Source organism: Artemia franciscana, chromosome 2 (assembly GCF_032884065.1).
Source record: "Artemia franciscana chromosome 2, ASM3288406v1, whole genome shotgun sequence".
NCBI classification, from domain to species: Eukaryota; Metazoa; Arthropoda; class Branchiopoda; order Anostraca; family Artemiidae; genus Artemia; species Artemia franciscana.
Window position 1 is genome coordinate 59639955 of NC_088864.1, and position 13278 is coordinate 59653232.

At 34.0% G+C, this 13278-nt stretch overlaps 1 protein-coding gene across 1 annotated transcript in view; it reads right to left on the reverse strand.

Moving 5' to 3' along the window:
* Positions 1–13278, reverse strand: part of LOC136043861 (kinesin-like protein KIF23) — a 77603-nt gene that overhangs the window by 51935 nt on the left and 12390 nt on the right. Inside the window, exons 3-6 of the mRNA XM_065728811.1 lie at positions 11386–11522; positions 8593–8787; positions 5467–5597; positions 1239–1403 (exon numbers count right to left, since the gene is read on the reverse strand). Coding sequence (XP_065584883.1) covers positions 1239–1403; positions 5467–5597; positions 8593–8787; positions 11386–11522 — 628 coding nt within the window. The remainder of the gene's footprint in view (positions 1–1238; positions 1404–5466; positions 5598–8592; positions 8788–11385; positions 11523–13278) is intronic.

Genomic DNA, 13278 nt, shown 5'->3' on the forward strand with positions numbered 1-13278 from the left:
ATTATACGCCATGTAAAAAGTAATACTAATGGTTATAGGTAACACTAATGGTGTGGTATGCTAACTATGGTATACTATGGTATACCATACCAACTATGGTATACCAATGGCATGGTATACTAACTATGGTATACTAACTATGGTATACTAATGGTATGGTTACAAACCAACCATTAGGAGTAAGTTCAGCGGATCTTTTAACTGGGAGTGGTCTGAAAAACCTTCTCAGAGAGAGGGAGGCTATGATTTCTAAAATTAATGTATCAGACCAGAGTTTCCTAATTTTTCAAGGGACCGGCGTTCATTGTCACATCTTCCTCTCGGAATCCCTCCAGCTTTTCACCTATATGACGGCAAACACAGGATTGTAATCTTTTATTTTAGATACAACTGCTTATCCATACATAACACAGTATGCATATTTCACAGTTACTCGAAAACAATCGTTCAAATAAAGAGAGATTAGGGGGTAATTAAGTTTCCTATATTGGTCTCAAGTAAGTAGTCTAAACCTTAACCATAACAGGGTGGTTTTACTATAACGGCCTATAATCTATATCTATATAAAAAATATACTGTTTGTTTGTTTGTTTGTTACAATTAATATATGAAAAAAAAACTAAAAAAAAACACCAGAAAAACTAAAAAAAAAAACTAAAAAAAAACTAAAAAAAAAAAAACAAAAAAGAAAAAAAACTATGAAAAAAAAAGAAAACATCACAAAAACTAAAAAAATAAAAAAAAATAAAAAAAAAAACAGAAAAAAAAAAATATATATATAAAAAAAGAAAACACCAGAAAAACTAAACAAAAAAACTAAAAAAGAAAGAAAAAAAACTAAAAGAAAAGAAAGAAAAAAAAATTATACGCAGTTAAAAATTAGCACCTTGCATACGTGTTGCTGGGGCGCGCAACGCTACAGCAACGCGTGGGTTTAGGGGGGACTAGCTGACACTCCACGTGTTGCTGGGGCGCGCAGTGCCACAGCAACGCGTGGCAGGGGTTAGCTAGTATATAATAAATGTTTACTTTAGTTTGCTTTGGGCTAAACACAGAAGAGTTAGTGTTACTTTGCAGGAATGTCACGTTGTTCCTCAGTTGTTGTTTTTTATATATATATATAAATTCAACAACACATAATTTAACATAAATTTTAACATACATAAGAAAGAAAAAGAAAATGATATAGAACTATCCATCAAATGCAACAATACATAAAAGAGAGACAATTGACTCACTTGGCTCTCGAGTCCGTTGGTTGATTTTCTAAGAGGTCAAAAACACTGTTGTTATAAATTTCGACGTACGTCACAAAAACGCCATATAAACAATCTGAATCAACTCCACTCAGAATTGAAAGGTCTTCAGTTCTAGACTCTTTGCATTCATAAGCATCTTGTCTACTGAAAATGAAACATGGGGTAATGAGTTTCTGAAAGATCTCTAACGATAAATTACATATATTATAGTTGTGATAATCAAAGAATTATCCCCACTGAGCTACAGAACAACAATAGAAAATCCAACTAAAAATTGAATCAGGTGGATGTTTAGGAGTCAGAGAGTATTTTTAAGGGTCGAAATTCAAAAGTCAGTACAAAATCGTCCGGACGTTTGAAATTGTGAGGTAACAAAAATTCTTATTCCTCTTTAGTATTTTTCATTTTTGTTTTTACAATTTATCCTCTTTGTGAATTTCCAAGATTCCTAGCAATAATCTACAGGCATAGTAAGGTATCAGAAGTTAAATCTGATGGATATTTGGGAACCTGAGAGTATGCCTTTGAAAAATCCGGTTGTAAAGATATATTGGAGTCAGAGAGTATATCTTTTAATGATAACGTCGTGAAGGTCAGCGCAAAATTGCGTAAAAACTTAAGAACTGTGAGAAAACTAAAATATTTTTTTTTCATATGAATGATCTTTCTTGTGATTTTTATTTACTTTGTGACTTTTAAGACTACTAGCATTGTTTCAGACTTTAATAAACATATCGGTCGACGAATCAGTCTTACGAATCAATGAAGATAGACTAAATAGCATTAGAACTTTTCAAGTAACGTAAAAATTAGGGGCTACACCGTAGTCCCTAAAGTAGGTGACCACACTGTTGTGGTGCCCCTAAGAGTAGTAGATACAAATAGAGGTCTACTGCTGCTAATTTCAGTTACCGTCTAGCCACTAGCCGTTCTTTCTAGTGTCTGACCAAAAGACAGAGTATTGTGCGAGGTACTCTACCAAGATTGAATGGATTGAGGCCAGAAATGGCTGCAAAATCACTCATGGAGGTCAATTATTCTAGATATGATCCCTAATAAAAGGTCTCTTAGATAGAAATCGGAGGCGAGAGAAAAAGTTCTCTTGCTAGTAACTATCCTGAAGAACAAAAGCTACTTGCCACTCATTGCTGGTGAACAGTGGGTAACCTTTACTACTCTTGTGAGGAACAATTCCAGAGGTTATTGATGCGGGAGTTTGTTTGAAGGGGGGAATGACTGTGGAGACAACAAGCTTTTATTACTTGCAAACTATAAATCGTGTTTTGGAGGCAATTGGCTTTTACAACAATTACTTTTTCATTCTTTTCTGTATCATTTCTGTAACTTTATCGCCGCTTAAAATATTCGCAAACTGTTTTGTCGATCTCTCTTTAACACTCTCCTTCTCACTAATTGAGGCCCCATTTCTATTCATAACCGGGACAAATTCAGATTGACTATTCTATCGCAATTTCTTAACATGCCAATACAATATTTACCATTATGGCGTTTGGCTGCATCTCCCAAAACATCGGTAAATTTACCCCTTCACACATTTTTTTATTAAAATTTTATTGTTTTATCAACTTCCTTTACATTTCCCTTATTTGCTAATGATTTATAACTCGAATATTTCTCGTACAAACTCCTCCTCTTTTCTACTAGGCTTAACCGTTCCACTGTAGAGGTGAAAAAGAAATTGTTGACCTATGAAATAGTTAAAGGAAGAGTGAACTTCAATACTCTGGTAGATACTCATTCAGGAACAGGACAGGCTGAACCTTTTAGCCAATTAACAAGTCGAATTATCCTAACCTCAGAGAATGGTTCTAGGACCAACGACCACAGGTTGGACCAAAATGCAATTTGAAATTGGGCTTAAGAGATGACCTTACTGGAGAAGCATTTTTTTTCTCAACATTAGAAAAATGAAGAGGTAAATACTTTTTGAACATTAAAATGACCCTGAAATCCTCAGACCACAATCCTCAAATCCATAAACCATAACCATCAATCTGAACCATAGGAACCACTAGAAAGTGGAGACAAAGGTTAAAAGAGCAAAATTGGTCACTTGAATATCTTTTTTTTAAGAATTTTTATCTTTGATTTTTGAAGGTCTTCAAACCTAGAGGAATATAAGAAAGTGGAGACAAAGGTTCAAAGAGCAAAATTGGTCACTTGCATAGATTTTTGAATAAGCCTTTTTTAAGGATTTTTATCCTTTGATTTTTGAAGATCTTCAGACCTAGAGGAATACAAGAGGGTGGAGACAAAGATTAAAAGAACAAAGTTGGTCACTTGAATATTTTTTTTTTTTCGAAGGATTTTTATCCTTTGATTTTTGAAGGTCTTCAAACCTAGAGGAATACAAGAGGGTAGAGACAAAGGTTAAAAGAACAAAATTGGTCACATGAATATCTTTTTTTAAGGATTTTTATCCTTTGATTTTTGAAGGTCTTCAAACCTAGAGGAATACAAGAAAGTGGAGACCAAGTTTATAAATTATAAGCAAAAGGTTATAATTATAAGACAAAAGTTATATATTATAAATACTCTAATAGTTGTTTAAGCGCTGAAGACAACAGCACTTCCATGGTAACTTTGTCGACTTGCAAAATTTCCAAAGATTATTTTTATTTCTTCTGCTTCTGAGAAAATGGTATTGATTTTTGACAGTATATTCGTAATAACTATAATTATTCAACTACTTCCAGGATAGACTACAAGAGCTACATTTCATTTTGAAAATCTCATTAGAAAGCAAATGTTATACACTTGTTACAGGGTCTGCTGCGGGAGGAGATTTTCAAAAGGGAAATTATTACGTGCAAGTAAAGGGCTGCCCCATTCTTAATCCCTCGCTCGTCCTTAGTCCATGCTTAATCCTCAAAAAAATTATAATTTGATATGATTGACTTTAACTTTTTTTTATTCATTTTAATTTTTTGATTCACTTTAGATTTTCTGCTTTGATTTTTACATCGTATTAATTATACAGGCAACTCCACTGTCTTATGGTTCACAACTCAACTTGGGGAAGCAGATTCAGCCCACCAGGGCAGAACTAAACTCGAAATAGAAAATTACTAATATTTTTCTGCATGGATCAAGCACCATTTCTTAATTGGTTTTACGGCAGAACCTTTTCTTTCATTCATAATGTTTAACCTATTCTATTGTTTTTTATTGTATTTTTATTTATTTCATTGTTTGTTTTATTCATTTCTACAAATTATTATTCATTCTACTACTAACAACAAATTGCAGCACTAAGTCACCTGAGGCAAACAGAGCTGTGCATGCTTCTCCTCCACCCAAATCTATTCAAGGGTTTACGCTCTACCCCTTCCATAAAGTTATGATTTCCTTTTAATCGTCTTTTTATGACTCTTTTATGTAGAAATCAGGGACAACTTACTTTATGTTTGGTCCCATATAACTAAACGACATAAATTTTCGCAATTTATAATTAATTTCGCAATTGATTTATCAAATTGTTTGGCCCCAGGCAGAGGCGTTCAAAGAGAGGGGGCAACCGGGTCAGCTACCCCCAAGGCCACAGCCGGGAAGGGGGTACCACGAATGGGGGAGAGTTGCCCACTTTGATCAAATTTCACCCTTTGATTCGGCTTTTTTGCTTATATTTGAGTCGGGAAGGGAGCACTTTAATTAGTTTTTCCCGGGTGCCATCAACCCTAGGAACGGCTCTGGCCCCAGGTAACTAAAAACAAAAATTTTTGACAATTTATCACAACTTGCAAATGCCGTTTTGCCCTGCGTGCTTAAAATTCATAAAATTCATCACAATTTAACAATTAAATATCACCAAGCCATCTTCACTATCTAAATAAAGCAGAAACGCCACATAGCCTAATAAAACAGGAGGTATATTTGAATTACTTACTAATAATTATTACTGTTTAATTTAGTAAAACTTCTATAATAAATACAATTATTCGATTATTTCCATAATGGAATTACAGTCGGACACATTTATTTTATTAGAAAGCCCTATCACAGAGCACGCAGGGGAAAGCAGCATTTGCAAGGGGCAAGAGTAAAAGTTTGATAATTATTATTTTAAATTACGATAATAGAACAATAACAACAATAAAAACTGATTTTCCTTGAAGAATATTCAATTTGAAAGGGCCCGAAAGGCTGAAAGCTGTTGGGGAGCATTTAATTGTTCAGAGTTACTTACTTTCTGCTGGGAGTTCTTGGTTGAAGCTGAGCTTTCTCCATTCGGTCTTTGGAAGTTTCAGCCATAGCATCAACAGGCGATAGCACATCAAAGCTGTTCATTTTGTCGGACTTGAATGTTTTCGGAGTGGCCTACAAGTTAAAAGTATTTCATAAATTAAATAATTTTATAGTAATTTACAATTTTATCTAAAATTTGGAATAAAATTTTATTTATTATGTTTCATATAATAACTTGTTTTATAAAATTTCATTTACAAAAAAATAGTAGAATTTATTTTATAAAATAAAATTTATCAAATTTATTATTCAAGCTGTATAATTTCATTCTAAAATTTATAAATTAAAATATAGCCTAGGATAAACTGGATTTGTATTTATTGATAAAAAATGAATAAAGAGAATTGCAGGGAAGAGGTTTAAGTAAAATAAATGAAATCAAATTAAGTGTTTAGAAAACAATATAGTGCTTACACGAAACTGATGATCATGAAAGTTTTAATCCCCCTCTTAAAAGTGAAAAGTGACTGGTGGGCAACCAGCCCCCTCCCCGGCCTTTTTTTCCTAATTGGCTACAATAAATACATCTTCGAGCATGGCAAGACCCTGAGAGCGTCAAAGACAAGGGTCGTAAATATTTAAAATTCTACATTTTCTACATATATACATCTTATTATGAAAAAAGGGGACTTCATTAATGTTGGGTGTGGAATTGGCTAAAAACTTTCAGGTATGGTTTCATGGGTCAAAGGATTAAATATTTAGTTTTGGGAGGAAAAAAAGGGTTAAAGAAAGAAGTCAAAACTACTCCAGGGCACACACCCACTGCCTGTTAACCTCAGTAAAATGGGTTTAAAAAAAGGGCCGCTAGGCAAAAATTCCAGGTAAATCCCACATTTTGATTCTTAAGAAAATAATTTAAAAAATGACATATTCCATAAAACTTAATAATTGTACATAAAACTTAAACAAAACTTCAAATATTCCTAACTGAAAAAACTTCAACAATATTTCTAAAATAAAATAAAAACACTAAAAATAAATGAACAAGAATTGATCCAAAAACGTTTCTACAAAAGTATTCATAAGAAAGGAAAGAGCCATGTCAAAATCTAAACAAGCAGAATTAAAGTCATTCAAGCTCAAATCGAAGAGAAATTGAGGTCATTGAATAAATGAAACCCAGAACGATGAGAAAATTAAAATGAATAGTAACAATGAACATAAAAATTATCAGATACTACTGTAGATGAACAGATCAGTTTTAAAGCGAGCCAAAATCAAAACAAGTAATCAAAAATCGTATTATATTTTATGATTTGTATATATATTATATTTACCTTTTTAGGCAATGCAAAAAAAAATCTACGCAACGTAAATTTTTCTGAATTAATTAAGTGAAATCCAAAGAATCTGCCTCCCTGTTTTCTGGGACAAGTCATTCTTAAAGGACTCGGCAATCATCATTTTCAGCAATAAAACAAAACGATAGTTTCCTCTTTTTACTATTTGTACCATTCCATTCGTTTTCCTCCCTTTTAATTTTTGTTTTGTTTTTTACTTCATTAATAAGATAAGGTAAAACATACAGCATTAGATTATAAAATCCCTGCCCGCAGTGCTGATTTCCGAATCATGGGCCTTCAGCCAGGAAGTGCAATGGGGGCTGGGGGTCAGTCATCCCGTGCTTTTGCGCACCCTTCCTGTTTACCTTCCCAAATTTCTCCAGGTACCCATTCAGAGCTGGATCGACTCTGGTTGAGTTGACAGAATCACGTCACTGGCCCCCGTTCTAAACCAAATAACTAGCGACACCAGGACACTTCTTTGAACTTTCTATAAATTTTACTAATTTATAATATTTTTGAAAAATTATGCTTTTTTTTTTACCAACTTTATCACATGATGCCTTGGCCTAATGTATTCAACATCTGGTTCGATACATTCAATATATTCAACTTCTAGTTTGTTAGCTGTTATTATGAGTGAATGTATTCTTTAGCTTGTTTTATGTGGATTTTTGTTTTAAATCATTTTATGTTGTTGAATTTTTTCACTGTCTTTTTATTTATTGGCAAGTTTTTAGCTTTAGCCGTTTTCTTTCTTTCTTCTTGAGTTTATCCTTACTATAGACTCCGAAAAGCAAATTCAACCCACTGGGGCTCATGATAGACATAAAAAGCCTAGCCGAGCTATTGGCGCGCTAGACTTGGAATCTTTTGTCCGTGAGTACGGGGGTTCAAGTCTTGGCATCGCTGGTTATTTGGTATGGAACGGAATTAGTGGCACAGCTTTGTAAGCTCAGCCAGGGTCAATCTAGCTCTGACTGGGTCCTTGAACAAATATGGAGAAGGTAAACAGAAAGGGTGGGCGGAAGCACAGAACGGCTTACCCCCCCGTCCCCCATTGCACTTCCTGGCTGAAGGGCTAAAAAACAGAGATCAGCACCGCCGATAAGTACTGTAAAGTCTAATGCCGTGTTCTTTATTTTTAGCTTTTAATTACAAGCATAAACGTAGACACAATTATACACATAATAAAGATGTAAATTTTTGAAGTAAATTTCGTATCTTACCTACAATGTAGCGACTGACTTTTACACGGCTACTTATTACAGGGCTTCTACTTATCTATCTTACCTACAATGTAGCGACTGACTTTTATAGGGCTACATATTACAGGGCTACTACTATCTATCTTACCTACAATGTAGCAACTGACTTTTACAGGGCTACTACTTATCTATCTTACCTACAATGTAGCGACTGATTTTTACAGGGCTACTACTTACCTATTTTACCTACAATGTAGCGACTGACTTTTACAGGGCTACTTATTACAGGGGTACTTTTACAGGGCTACTACTTATTTATCTTACCTACAATGTAGCGACTGACTTTTACAGGGATACTTATGACAGGGCTACTTTTACAGGGCTACTATTTATGTATCTTACCTACAATGTAGCGACTGACTTTTACAGGGCTAGAAAGGACTACGGGGCTAGATTATTAGATTGTCAAAATAGATCAGCAGCAAGTTCGCCATAGACAAACAAAAGGAAAGGCTCCAGGTTTTGAAATGTTATCTTTTTTTTGCTAATCAATAAGACACAAAAACAACTTACTAAATACAGCGATATTGAATTAAAAAGAACATCAAGAGATCGAGGCAAGAGTCCTCCATCTCTATTATCACCAGTCATTGTGTGTGTTTTTCCACTTCCAGTATTGCCATATGCAAAGAGTAAACCGTTTCGGCCCTTCAGCAACTCAGATACAAGACTTTTGGCAGTCTGATCAAATACTTCTTTTTGATCTGCCTGCAAATAACAAACTTGAAAATGACAATAATTTTCAAAGTTACAAACGATTCAATGGCGGAAACAAAAGAATAAAGTTATCCTAAAAGAGTAGAAACTGGCACCAGTATTGCAGAAAAAAACCCACAAACACCATCTGGCGTTAAGCATCTCTTGGGATTTTTTTTTAACTACGTGTTTTTTTTCAGAAACTGAGATCACACATTTATTCCTGCACTAATTTTGCCTAATTAATAAACTAAAAAATGCCAAACAATACCCAAGGGTATATGGGATTGGTGTTTATTTTTATCAAAACTAGCACTAGTTTGTACTAGTGTACATTCTTATAAGTTATCCATTCTCTTTGACACTAACCATAGCCACAGATAATTTCAGTCTCAGTTCGCCTACTGCAAACTTACGACAGCCTTCATAAGAAGTTAACAGCCTTGGCATAATCCTCATATATATTTTTCAAATCCAAATTAAATGAAGTAGGGAAAAGGAGATATTTTGAAGTTTCAGAAGTTTAATGCATTTGTCGTACTGCATGAATAAAAAAAGAAATCACTTCCATTTTCTTTTAAAAATTCCTAAACAGATTTAAATCTTTTTAGGAATAAAGACAATATGAAGACATTATTTCCAAAACGTAAGCTGATCCAAAAGTGTCAAAAAGAAAATATTGGCAAGTTCTTAAAATTAACGGTTTTTTATTTTCATTTTTTCAAATTAACATAACATCAAAATTGGCTAAAATATTATCATTGACATACTAATTTAAGGTCACACATATAAGGCTAATTTAAAAGCAGAAGCATAAATTCACAACAATATGCAAAAATGGGGAGGGGAGAGGGCAAGGAGATGTTCAATAAAAACTGATAAAATATATTTTTCAAAATTTAAAGGGGGGAGGGGGAAGACAACTTCTTTTTTTCCCTGAAAATACAAATGAAGGTGTATTTAAAAAACCTGAGGGAATCTAGGAGAGCAATTGCCCTCCCCCCTCTGAATCGGCATCCCTGACTATAGAATACGCTATTTCGGAACCTCTTTTATTGAATCTTTAAGCAAGAATTGGCTAATTGACATTCCTTGAATATAAACTATCCGAAAAAATTCTTCTCCAAGTAACGTCACATTATTCAGTAGGTTGCAGCATAGGCATTCTCACCATTCAAAGAATTAATATTAGATTTTGAATGTAGTAGTTTTATTTGTGAAATGTGTAAATGTTTAAAGTTTTGTAAAATACCATTTGTCTTGTTTCAAATAAAACTCTTCCTTTGAGCAAGGCAATAAAACAACTTAAAACCGCGCAAAAAAAACTGGATTTTGAAAAGAATGTCTTCTATTTATTTCAACTTTCAGAATATCGTATTTGACTAAAAATGTGCATTATTGAACATTATATTTTTTTTCATAAATGTGACAACTATTATAAATAAAGCACTATAGATCCATTTGCTTGGCTCCAAATACAAATCAAATAGTTCGTGGTAACGAACTGTAGTAAGGAGCGACTCGGCTCAATAGCAACCAAAACTCTAAAAAATGGGGTTTTGATATCAATAGCTACATCAAAAGAATCGCATTTTAATGCTGATTTTAAATATATAAGTTTAATCAAGTTTAGTCTTACCCATCAAAAGTTACGAGCCTGAGAAAATTTGCCTTATTTTAAAAAATAGGGGGAAACAACTCCTAAAAGTCATAGAATCTTAACAAAAATCACACCATCAGATTCAGCGTACCAGAGAACCCTGTTGTAGAAGTTTCAAGCTCCTATCTACAAAAATGTGGAATTTCGTATTTTTTGCCAGAAGACAAATCACGGGTGCGTGTTTATTTGTTTGTTTGTTTTTTTGCTTTTGTTTTTTTCCCAGGGGTCATCGTATCGACCAAGTGGTCCTAGAATGTCGCAAGAGGGCTCATTCCTGAACGTTTTTGAATTAATGCACATTTGATTTTTTCAAATCAAACATGCATTAATTCAAAAACGTTCAAGAATTACATAAAAAAACTAGTTTTTTAACTGAAAGTAAGGAGCGACATTAAAACTTAAAACGAACAGAAATTACTCCGTATGTGAATGGGTTGTCCCCTCCGCAATCCCTTGCTCTTTACGCTAAAGTTTGACTCTTTGCCACAATTCTGCTTTTTAAAACAATTAAAAACTTTAGCCTAAAGAGCAAGGGATTGCGGAGGGGAAAGGATTTCTGTACAAGCAAATTCCAAGACACGCACTTATTTAAATGTTTTAGCATTCATTGTTTTAACAATTCTAATGGGGAAGCAAAACGATTTACTAGGTTCAAAGGGGCATAGTTCAAGAGGAAGGTTGAAAACCTTGCAATCCTCCAAAAGTAACACAAAAACACCTAAGACTCATTATGTACAGCAAGTTAAAGAAAAAAGAAAATCTTAACTAACCCGCTTCAGTCTACGAACAAAAAGGAGGGAATAGCAGGGAATTGTAGTTTAACAGGTCAGAACCCTAACTAACACCAAATAGACAATTGCTTTAGAAAACAGAGACATCTGTAAAAAAAATTACGGGGAGGAAGGGAGCAAGTTACAAAAAAAGCGACAAAAAAAAGAAAACAAACTTACAGTTTCATCAAACACTTTCGTAAATGTATACTGCATAGCCTTTGCATTTTGCGTTTGCGATCGCACAGCTAGGCTACCACCAGGAGGGATAATTTCCAACGTTTTATCATCTTGGACTCTAATACATCTTTCTTCAGCTGAAAAAGAAACAGCAAAATATTGAAATGATCAAAAAGTCAAATCTAAAAAGTACTTAATATTCTATAACAGTTCCATAATGCTAACCTATCCTAAATATATTATGCAAAACATTGAACCAATTCTGTCAAACCTATTACTTATTAGTCTATTGTTAACAATGGGTATAAGGTGCTTTGGCTTCATTCCCCATCCATGGAGTGAACTTATCCTTGGAGTACCTTCTTGCTTTGCTGGGCTAACCACTTGGCCGAAGAGTCTTTCTACCTAATTCCGAAGTCAAAAGTAAATGCGCCTTGGATTGGACAGATTAATGGTGAACAACTTTTTGCTTATTCCTAGACTACAAACACAGATTAGTTCATGGTAACTGTAATGTAGGAAGTATCAGGGTAACGTTTGATAATTATCTTTATTTGGTTAAAGAGTAGATAACTTCGAAGACCACACTGCCTTTTCATGACGAAAGTAAAACAGTTCAAAATAGGGATGATACATATTTTATTGACAGTGAATAGATATAAAACTATTTTGAACTGTTTTACTTTCGTCTTGATTAAAGAGACACCCTGGGTCAAGGTTAAACTCCCAAATAAGTTTGTCCTTATTATTAAAATTTAGATTCCCCCAAATTCTAAGATAGTCAGCTACTTTGAAGCCTCTGTTGGTTTCATGAGTAAATCTCCTCAAATCAGTCACCATTTTAAACGGTAATTTCAATATCCACCATAAAACATGGCTTCAAAACAAAATAACTGTCCAGGGAAACTGACTTGCATGACCTGTCTCTGTCTTATGGACTTGAGCAGCTTGTTAACTATGATACATGAATGGACCCTAATGTATCTTAGCATTCCACCCCAATCAAACATGAGTAGTTCATTCGACAATACTATAGATTAGATTGAAATAGTCTTCTGAGTATCCTTGCTACCCAGAATTGAAAAGCTCTTTTCAAAAAAGGTCCTGACAAGGCTATGAAGGCATATCCCAAGGTCAAACTTGATTCTATCAACACTGTTCTCTCTTTACGGGCAGAGACTATTGAGTAGATAAGATAATATTTATTTGCAAAAGACTATCACAAACTCTATAGAGCCGAATTCGCTTTATATGTCAAGTAAAAGCTAAAAAAAAAAAAAAAATTCAAAACAGTACATTAAGTCAAACACTTAAAATTAAAAGGAATTAAAAAAGCAAAATCATCAAAGATAAAGGGCAAATCAGTAAACTTAACAATTAAATTACAAGAACATTGCAGTAAATAAAAAAAGAGTAAAGACGGATATAGAGGAAAAGGGGAATTTGGCAATTACATAATCACGAATTACTATTAAGGTGTTCCAGAATAAAGGGTATAAAACTTTTGCGAAACCTTTCTGTAACAGCATGGATCGGAGAGTAAGTTGGGATTGCTAAGGAGGCTGACCGGGGGAGTCGGAGTCTAATAGGATTGTGAAAATCAGGGAGTAAGTCCTCAGTACGGGGATTGGAAATGACTGATTTAGCAAAACGCAGGCAAATTTTTTCCCTCTTTTCTTTTAAGGTGGTAATGCGCGCAGCTTTAAGGAGGAAGGAGTATGGAATTTTGCCTTCTTTGTGAATGATCCTGAGCGAACGCTTTTGGACCGACTCGATTTTGTCACTAAGTTCATTTGAAAGTTGCAAATGCCAGACCGGACATACATATTCCAATAACGGCCTGATAAAGTATAAGTAAACACGGAGGGAATGTATCTTAGGACAATTAAATTT